At 37.1% G+C, this 10936-nt stretch overlaps 1 protein-coding gene and 1 non-coding gene across 3 annotated transcripts; both read right to left on the bottom strand.

Moving 5' to 3' along the window:
- Positions 1 to 671: 671 nt before the first annotated feature.
- Positions 672 to 4928, bottom strand: LOC120068369. 2 transcript variants are annotated; one of them, XM_039020111.1, is made up of 6 exons: positions 4693 to 4928; positions 3277 to 4011; positions 2855 to 2913; positions 2474 to 2602; positions 2012 to 2147; positions 672 to 1413 (listed from the first exon to the last, which is right to left on the bottom strand). In XM_039020111.1, exons 2-6 carry the CDS (start codon positions 3979 to 3981, stop codon positions 1093 to 1095), a joined length of 1350 nt encoding a protein of 449 aa, XP_038876039.1. In that variant the 5' UTR covers positions 3982 to 4011; positions 4693 to 4928; the 3' UTR covers positions 672 to 1092. The 2 variants fall into 2 exon arrangements, with proteins under 2 accessions (XP_038876039.1, XP_038876038.1); XM_039020110.1 differs by having other exon boundaries at positions 3277 to 4030.
- A 4153-nt stretch (positions 4929 to 9081) lies between these two features.
- LOC120068661 lies at positions 9082 to 9188 on the bottom strand. Its single transcript, XR_005479296.1, has one exon. It is a non-coding gene; the product is annotated as a small nucleolar RNA R71 (small nucleolar RNA).
- Between the last annotated feature and the right edge of the window lie 1748 nt (positions 9189 to 10936).

The following is a 10936-nucleotide window of genomic DNA, read 5'->3' on the forward strand; positions in this document are numbered from 1 at the left end:
AATTATTATGATTTAAGAAATTCATGAATATGCCAAAAAATGAGTATACTTCATCTAACATCAAATATCCAAAGATTTTGAGTTTCAATGGTAATTGACATGACTTCTCTCTTTAGATGTCAGAGTTTTGATCTCCACCTTTGTAATTGTAATTATACCTTTAAATATTCAATTATAAAAATTGGACCATCAAACTTACATAGTTTCAGAAATTGAATCCCATAAATTTTGAACCCTCAAACCAAAATTTGCAAACTTGTAGAAATTTAAATCTTAAAAATTTAATTTTCAAAATTAAATAAAAATCAAATTCACGATCTTATTGAGCATATTATTCGATGATACAAAATTAATTAATTAAATTCATTAGGAGCTGAACTCTTATGTTCTGTATGACAAATTGCCTTTATGGACATAATCATTACCTTCAAGTCATTCACGAGTTGTTTAAAATTGGATTACTCATATTCAAACATTTATTTTCATTCTATACATTAAAGTACCGACCAACATTCTGTTAGATCAACCGACGGTCAAATGTAAGAACAATTCAATTCTTGTCCAATTTTTTTTTTCTTGAAGCAACAATATATAAAACTAGAAGAACCAACAACCTTTTTACAAATCTCATGATTACAAATATTTCTTTTGAAATATGAAATAGATATATCTGGCTCAAATTTTGGGGACCAGAACTGTATTTTTTTCCAAAAACGATTATTAAGCAGAAGTATCGATCTTTATCACACACTATTACATAGAGCTATTGTTGATATATAATTTTTCGAACATTTAAACAATGGTATAGAATGTGCTATAAAAAAAAATCTATCTACCTCCACAAACTTACCTAATATAAATATTCACTTCCTACAATGAAGAAACTTACAAGTAACACATCAAAAAAATATTGTTGAACTTCATCACACTTCTAAAAAATTGGATGAACACTGCATATTTTCCATCATCTTCAAACAATTGAAGCCAAGAAAATCAACATCCTCAAAGATAATCCGATGTCGTACCATAGATTCATCCGAGGAAACTCCATCATGTAACAAGTATTGATATGAATGAATATAATGTGTAACGTTAAATACTACTGTGTGATTTCTTCAACACTGTGTGCCTTGAATCATCCTTGTCGTACAGACGCTCAATCAGTTCATCCCAAGTTTCTTTCTTCCTCCTCAACGACCCTCCACTCGATGCAGGTGATTCTTTTTCTTCCCCTTCTTCTGTTTGGCTGAAGGTTCCATATGGAGAAAACGCATATGCATGTGGCACAGCTAATGTCACGGCCCGCTGCAATGCAGCCTTGTACTCTTCACTGTGCTCTCTGGCTAAAGTCTTTTGCCTCTCCATCTTCTGTTGGGGTGGTATCTCCATGACCTTATCAGCCTTGCGCATTAACTGAAGTTGACAGAAGCAGATGAATATCATTTTTCGTTTCTCAGTAAACTCGCATGTAAATTATGACAATGAATATATCATATTCACAAGAATACATTCAATGAACAAGATCTCAACTAAAGTTCGACATTTTAAATTTGGGGAGAATGATGATACTCTTCAAATGGTCTAAATCTAATTCCATATTTTGAATAATAATGCATCTTCATCTTTCACAGTGCACAAAGAAACCATTCAATTTTATGAAATAAACAATATGGATCATAAAGTTTCTCTTGATTATCAATTTAGAACATGTTTAACAATTATCTTGGTGATTCAAGAAGAATTCAGGTGAAAAACCGATTGATGAACTCTACATACGATCATCTAAAAGTAGGTCAAGGAATCAAGATAAATTGAGTCAATTAAACTAAAAAGAATTGGAATTCTATTTTGGCAGTTCTCATGTATGTGACGACTAATGATAGAAAGGGAAAAAAGAACCACAAATGAAAATGTAGGATAGAGAAATGCAAAAGAAGTTTGTCTTCAAAATTTCATTAAGCTTCATACACTCAGCATAAAGAAAAAGGCTGGGTAGAAAGATGCAACTTACTTCCAGGGCCCGCTTGGCTTCTTTCTCTATCCAAATGATAGCATGGTCTGAAGTTGCATTACAAGAAAGAACTATGTGTTCAAACCTCCCATCCACTGGAACAGCCGTCTTCACAACTGGCGGAAACCTCCCACACCTTTCAGCAAGAAACAGGTGAATTCATTCAAATGTCAGAGCGGGACATGTTTCATTTTCAATGGTCTAGAAAGGCAACAATTCAATAACTGGTAAGGTTAAGGGTGGCTTTCTTTCCACACAACAAGGACAAGAAGGCCATAAACTCAGATAACTTCTTTAACAGCTGTTCGTAATATAAGGATAGTTTCTTTCCACACAACAAGCACAGTCCTACTGGTATGTTTTCTTGTTTCAACGAAACATGAAACAAAGTTCACCAACTTAGGGACCCAAGATTTCTCCACCACATTAACCAACTTAATATGGAAAATATAGTGCTTTTACCTGAAGGGTTTTCGCTCAACAATGTGATAGAGTCGACCAGGTGCATAAAGTCTCCTTGGATCTTTGAGCATCTTATCCTCTGATATACATGTATCCCGAACACATCTCAGACATAGAAGGCATGGCAAACTACATGGAGAAAATAACCAAATGACTATTGAGAAACTTAAAATCGCACTGAATAAATCCAAGACCATTTCCAATTTATTCGCTTCATAAAAATGCAATGTTTCTGTTATTACTTTTATGCAATGACCACATGAGAATCAGTTCACATTGTAAGAATAGAGCTCTAATTGCAGCAATATCTACTTTGGAAATGAATTGTCAACAACGTAACAAGAGTTAAAACTGTGAAGGGTCATGAATTCTGAACCATACCAGAAGAGTGACTTAAAAATGTCTTCCAAAGGTGTGGCAGTCCTCGGTAAAAAGTCATCCTGGTTCAGTATAATAATCACTGTTACATTCCGAAATGTAAGTATAAATTCCACCATATTCAGCACACTTCAAGAAATGATAATCAAGAATCTTTTAAGATAGTCAAGACTTTGTAGTTTGTACCATACAACAAAAAGGAGAGTTCATCTCTTTTACTGAATACATAATATCAATTTATCATGAAAGTGATTGCTAAAGAAAGCAAAAGAACTTTAGAAAACACCAGAAGATTAATTTAAAGAATGAGGAATTGTTATATAAGAGATTCACAAACAAATCATAGGAGTTACTTAAGACCTCAGAATGCATAGATCCACGTTATCATTTTATAAATAGACATCATGGAAGAACATATGGTTTACCTGAAGGACAACAGAGTTGATGACATCTGCATATCTAACTGCCAAATTTAGGGACATGCACCTGGCAGGAGCAATGGCATAACACCTTATCCGTTTCCGATCAATATTTTCCAATTTTTTGTGATTCTGTACTACTACTAAAGTTAGCATGGCTGCGACTCCGGAGCCAAGAGAATGCCCAGCAAATGTCAAGGTGTAATCTGGATACTTCTTCACCAAATCCTTTAAAGTTTCATTCTCATTGTCCAAAACCCAACCAGCTGCCTTCAGAAGCCCATTGTGAACATATCCACCATCAAATTTCTTCTTTCCCAGCCTGTTGTCCAATAAAACTGCATAATCACTCTCCTTTGCCATATTAAGTCCCCTGATGGCAAGAACAATATCGGCATGATTGTGATCAAGATATAAAATATATGGAGGAGCTCGTCCTCGTGTATCTTTGTATGTCTTCTTCATGAGTAACCAATCTGGATTGATTCCATACCCACCAACCGGTTCCCAAAGGGGTTTTCGAATATCATCTTCATACACGGATAGGATATATCGACAAATTCGGGGAATAGGCTCGAACTCATCAGGAGTAGCAAACCCCCAAGTTTCACTGTCATGACCAGCTGTGTGGAGACATCGTTTCCAGACCCATCGAGCACATCCGAGACAGCATACACACTCAAGGATAGGCACACCACATAAGATAGACATTGATGCCTATGATCTAAGCTTGAAGGAACACTATATCATACAGATTTTCCTAGTAAATGCACAAGTTATGAAGAAACATATTATCAAAAAAGGAATCAATTGATACTAGGAAACTACAAACTCTATTGATACAAGTCTTGGAGTTGATAATATGTAAAGTAGATGATGATGGTGCTCAGAAGATCAACAAAGGATTTTGACTGATCATTGAACTAGAAATCATACTTCCCAAGAAAAACCAATCTCAATGATGACAATAAACTGTTGAACTTCTCTACAAAGAATCAAATAATAAAAGTTGGACACCAAAACTTGAATGAGAGAATTCAATCAACAACCAATACATCTAAACCTTCCAGTAGCTTCCAATCACTGAAGAGCATAAAGGTAAACTAATTTACAAATGAACAAGATAAGAAAAAAAAAAAACAACTGGGTTTCAAATTTGGATCATCAAAAGCAAAGAACGGAAGCAAATTTCCCACTTCCGGTCAGAATTTGAGAATCAGAATCATACAAAGAATATTCTTAAAGCGGAAAAATGGGGTTTCAAAGATTGATACAAAGAGGGGATTTCTTAAAATTAACAATGGAGACGGAGAAACCGAGTCAATGCTGTGAGGTTAGCTGTAAGGTTTGTCGAGAACCGTACGTTAAAAACCCAAATACGAAATGCATATAAAGCTAAAGATAGAAAAGGAGGGATTGTACCTGGAAGTCAACGACTGTATTTGGAATTGGGGTTACGAATTTGGGAGAATGTGTGAAATTTGGGGGAAAATTGGATCTGGAGAAGAACATGGTGGATTGGATTGTTGAGATGGAGAGAAATTTTTTGAAGAAAATTGGCAATTTTGGCTAGTGTGTGAATGAACTTGGAGAGTGAATTTTGGCTATCTCAAATTTCCGCGTGACCTATCCACAACACCACGTTTTTCTCTAAAATCGTTTATGACCGTTAACCCTTTTTATGTTCCCTCCTATCTCCCACCTACCTCCTTTATTTGGTTATCATTATTATTAGTTTCGATCCATGTCCTATAAGATTTATTCGATTTTAGTTTATGTATTTTTAATACATTTTAAATTTAATCTTTTAACATTATTTTTTTATCGAAATTAGCTAAATAATAATTATTATGGATGATTTTGCATTAATAGGTAAATTTGAAATAGTGTAGAAGCAAAAAGCAACTGAACCTAAGAAATAACACTAAATGGACTGCAACGATGTTCCAATGATGGAATAGGCCTAGAAAGAAGGGTTAACTTGGCTCAAAGCCAAATCAGTCGTTGGACCTTGGCCAAGGTCGATGAGCCAAATCACTTAACTCATGAGAGAGAAGCCGCCTTTCACCATGGATGCTCTATAAATACCAAGGGCATTCTTAAGAAAAGGGGTTGACGAATTAACCAGTTCATGAGTTCAGCTATTCTTTGTTTCACAAGTTCGCAGTTTTCTTTCATTTTAAGGTGAAGCAAGAGAAGAGTGGTGACGTCGGAGATCGCCTAGGGCAACTTGAGAGAGAACCTTGGGGTGAAGAAGCAGAGAGCGGGCTGACTCTCGCGAGAGCGAGATTATCTTTTGAGCACAAGTAGAAATCAGTTTAAAAGCCTGGGCAGCAAGAGATTGCTTCCAGGCCCTTTATTCTAAACTTGCATTGTTATTTTGTACTTCATCTTCATATGTATACAATGGAAGTTCTATTTCTACATCTATTCACTCTCTTAGCATGCATGAGTAGCTAAACTAGTCGAATGGGTTGAGGAAAACTAAGCTAACATGACTTAGAAAGCTCATTGCTTGCGATTGTCTTGATTTATGTTGTGCCAAATGATGGAACACGAGACATATGCAGCAGAACTAGGATCTAATTACACTCTAATTGCTTTTAATTCAAAGAAAACTAGCATGCAATTGAAGGAAAAAAACAGTAAATATAATTACCTTGAAGCTCCCGAAATCCGCTTTTTCTCGTTGAATCTCGACTCAAACTCTTTCGGACCACCACTAGAGTTGACCTACTATCCTCTAGACTCAGAACCGAGTTGTGGGACCCGGTGGATGAAGAAAACAAGAGAGAGAAAAGAGATGGAAAATAAGATGGATCTTTGGTTTTGGGTTTTCCCTTTGTTTGTTAGCCCAATTTTGAAAAATTAAATTTGACAAAATTGCAAGAGTTGTAAATTTAAATTCAAAAGCCCAATTTATAGAAAAAACCATGTAACAATTGCATGAACCAAATTCATAAAAACCCAACACCTAAATGTCTCCACTATAAGCCAACACCTAACCCACTATTTTGTTAGTGGAATTATTTAACAAAAGTTTGGATTTTCCCATTAACTATAGTCAAAGGGCAAAATAGTCATTTAGTCAAAGTCAAACTTTGACCGAAAAGTCAACATTTTGATTTTTTATGATTTTTTCCGTGTTGAATAATTTTGACCTCCCGAGCATAAATCCACATTCATTTTCTCAAAATTCAAATCACATTTGAATATAAGATCGGTCAAAGTTTGACTTTTCAAAGTCAAAAGTCAACTCTTTGACTTTTTACATCTTTGACCATTTTCATTATTTTCGAGCTTTCGAATATGAACATATTCATATTCTTGATATTCAAATCACATTTAAATATTAAAGTTGTATCTCTAAACTGAAAAACCCGACCACTATATCACATATACTTGTCGGTTTCTCTCTTTTCACCTAATTCGAACAATTCGAATCATTCTATCATACTGTTCTAAGTTTATTCCATATGAGCTAGTAGAGGAACCTAATAGACCTATAGATCATGGGCTCTAACGATCCAAGATTAGCTGGCTAAACTCTTTAGACAGAGCTAATTAACATTCGTTAACTAACGGGTCATTCCACTATAGTCCCGTAGTCGCACTCCCCTCACTATAGATATATTTGTGTCCATTTGATATAACCATGATTAGTAAGCTAATCCTTCACAAGTTGTTCGTAATCTCGGCTGGGTCATACAAACCGTTTTACCCCCAAGACTACATCTTGTTCCTTAAGTTCCACTGATTCTCTAATGAACAATTGGTTTAAGGTTCAACCTATAAACCAAATCCCTCTCTGGCCAAGGAGAGGGTGGGGCCTCTTGTTCAAGACCTAAATTCAGTACTAAAGAGAACAACCTATCTACTATCCCTATAACGGGTAGGAGTGAATTCCGTCTTGTACCTTATGTTCCCAGCTATCCACCCGATCTTACCCCTGAAATAGGAGGCTTATTGGGCCAGCGATGATGAGCTGCCCTCACCTATGCAGATCTAAGGATAATTCCGAGTGAACAGGAGTTCATAGTTAGCTCAGGATTAAGATTAAGTTACCTAGGTCATCAATTAACAAAATAGTAGTTTTATACATAAAACGATATTTAGAACATAAAAAGTGATTATTTCATGGTTCAGTCTTATGCAAACTCTTTACATAGGATGCCTCAACTCACATATCTCTATATGAACGATTCAAGATCACATCGTTAGATCACATCGTTTATACTAACTACAAAGTGGGCCATATCCATAGTGTCCCCAGAATAAGGCGCCAACCTTATTCATATACTATAGACCATTTTGGCTATATATTTGAACTTGATCCACTTTTATGTCACTACATAAAGTTCAAACTACATTAAATAGCCTTAGGACCTTAGTTTATTGGATTCAAGATTACAATTTCAATAACAAATTTATCCAAAAACAAAACAGAATATGTTTATTAATTTACAAACTATGAGTTTTAGGACATAAAATCCAACACCAAATGCCCTTTAGAGCTACTCGAGAGGGAGTCTAAAGAAAGAACCTAATGACTCGAGAGAGCTAGGTTAGAATCTGGACTTGAGAGAGCAAGATTAGAACTGCATAAACAAGAGATGGGGACCTAGAGATAAGCTCTATTTGTCAACCTACATCACATGCATCCTAGAGATGGAAATGATATTATGTGGTCGCCTTATTTGTGTGTGTGTCATTTCATCATCGCATAAATAAGAATAGAGGCTTATGTGTAGGTCTATAGACTTAGCGCATATATTGCATGCGTTCTAACCTTAGAAGCCGTGACATTGGTACCGAGAGGTGGTTTACTGTTGTATGCATGTTGCATGATCGCATAGCATGAACGCATCCTAGGAAGTGTTAGCCGAAACTTTTCTCAACCCGTTCACTGCATACTCATCGCATCTTCTGTTTACCAACTCTTTTCAAACTCTGTCGCATTTATTTATTTTTCATCAATGCAAACATAAACCCAACAATTTATTTATTTATCCGGTTACCGCAAAGTTCTTCACAAAAATTACCAATGCAATCTATTTTCACAAGTCCCTGTGTTCGACCCTAGACTTACCAGGAAACTCAGAGGAATTTACACTTGGATTTTGCTGGGGAAACTTGAGTGCACAACACAATTTCATCAACGCATATCATCCACATTTCCATTTCATAGAATCAAGCATCAAATTTTTGGCACCATTGCCGGGGACTTCGGCAAAATAGAGTGCTAACGGTAATTTTTCAGATTTCTTTGCAGACTCTTAATCTCTGGTGAATTACGACCCAGAGATTGAGAGGAATTTTAGACGAAGATTGAGAGACCGTCAACAATAACCACAGTCAGATAAAGAAGAGATGGCGGAGCAGGCTGGAAATAGAGCACCAAATGATAACAATGTCATGGCGAATCCAATTCTGTTGGAAAACGATCGCAATAGGCCCATTAGGGACTATGCATTGCCAAATCTCTATGATTTCTCCCCAGGAATCATGAGGTCTGCCCTCGATGGAAGCCAATTCGAAATGAAGCCGGTGATGCTGCAGATGATCCAGACTGTAAGTCAATTCGGAGGAAGGCGTAACCCGCACGCCCACCTCCGAAGCTTTATTGAAATATGCAATACTTTTGTGTTCCCGAATATCTCTATCGAGGAAGTTTGACTAACTCTATTTCCATTTTCTTTGTGTGATCAGACAAGGAAATGGGCATATTCTCTCAAACCGGGAGAGATAACTTCATGGGAATAAGTGGTGGAAAAGTTTATGAAGAAGTATTTTCCACCAACTGAGAATGCTAGGAGAAGGAAATTAATAACAAATTTTGAACAGGAAGATGACGAATTGCTCAGCGATGCTTGGGCGAGGTTCAAGCGGCTGGTAAGAGACTGTCCACACAATGGCTTACCAGACTGCCTGCAAATGGAGATTTTCTACCAAGATTGAATCCCTCTTCACAGACCGCTGCCAATGGCCAGCCGCTGGTGGTTTGCTCGACAAAACATATGAGGAGACAAAGAGTATACTTGATCGCATTTCCAAAAATCACGAGGATTGGAGGGAAAGCGATCAGAGATTAAGAATCAAAGAAAATGACGCAAACAATGGGGCCATCGTATCCCTGCAAAATCAAATTACTACGATGATGAGTCTGATACAATGCATCACAATTAATAATACGGGAGCGAAGAAAGGACAGGTCAGCACAATTACTCAAACGACCGCAAGTTGTGTCATTTGCGAAGATGCTCACCTGATGGAGGAATGCCCAACAAACCCGCAGTCGGTATGCTTCATGAGAGATAATCCCTATTCCAATACATATAATCCCGAGTGGCGAAACCACCCAAATTTTGGGTGAAAAAATCAACAACAAAGCTTTCAACCTGTGGCACAAAAAGGAGGGCCACCCGGATTTTTTCCGCAAAACAACGGTCTAGCGCAAAGACAAGCTAGCAGCTTACAACCACCGTAATCTTCGTCCTTAGAGAGCTTGCTGAAGCAATACATTGAGAAAAATGAATCAGTGCTTCAGAACCAAGCTACATCCATTAGAAATCTCGAAATCCAAATGGAAAAAATTGTGGGCAAGCTAAAAAATAGACCGCAAGGAGCATTGCCGAGCTTAACTAAGCTCCCTCGCAATGCTGGGGGTAATGGGAAGGAACAATGCTTAGAAGTCTCCTTGCTAAGCGATAACATGACTGCGGAAGTAGGGGAGAAGCACATTGCGAACAACTTGAATGCAGTGACAACCGAAGACCCGTTGACCTATAGTTTGGAGAAGCCCGAGAAAATAGACCCTGAAGTTGCGTCCACCCTTAAGCCTCTAGATCTTGGAATAGAAGAAGTCCAACCACCAGTAACTCCGTAAAGACTGCAAGAGGAACAAAATGAGGAAGAAAAGATCGCAATAGTGGTTGCAGTGCAAAAGGCTATGATCCCACCTAAAATGGGCGACCCAGGAATCTTCACAATCCCATGCTCTATCGGAGGGACCTACAGTGGCCAAGCACTATGCGATCTTGGGGCAAGTATAAACATAATGCCGCTATCAATCTTCAAACAATTGAATGCCGACACACTTACGCCCATAAAGGAAACTCTCCTACTCGCGAACAGATCTCGAATATGCCCTGAAGGAAAGTTGAAAAATGCCGCAATTTCAATCGATAAATTCATCCTGCCGGCAGACTTCCTCATTTTGAATTATAAAGCGGACGAAGATGCGCCCATCATATTGGGACGACCATTCCGTTCAACCGGTCGCACTCAAATTGATGTGTGCAAGGGGGAAATTGTAATGAGCATTCATGGGGAGAAACTTCGGATTAAGGCAATAAAGATCCTAGAGGACAAAGAAAAGAGAGAAAAGCCACCATGAACGTGAACAAACCAGCCTGAAATAAGTGGTCCCTAAGTATTATATGATTCAACCTCATCAGGGACGCAATACTTCATGAACTTTTATCTTACTCATTATTATCTATTATAGCAATTACTTTGTTTTACTGACTATTTATCTACACTGTTCTTATCCAAAAAAAAAAAATAATAATAATAAAAATTGTAATATATTATTAAAAAATAGTATGGGTACTACTTCCACTTATTGTGTGCTACATCAACTTTCTCATACGATTCAAAGAAGGGT

This window comes from Benincasa hispida, chromosome 12 (genome assembly GCF_009727055.1).
Source record: "Benincasa hispida cultivar B227 chromosome 12, ASM972705v1, whole genome shotgun sequence".
In the NCBI taxonomy this organism is placed as follows: Eukaryota; Viridiplantae; Streptophyta; class Magnoliopsida; order Cucurbitales; family Cucurbitaceae; genus Benincasa; species Benincasa hispida.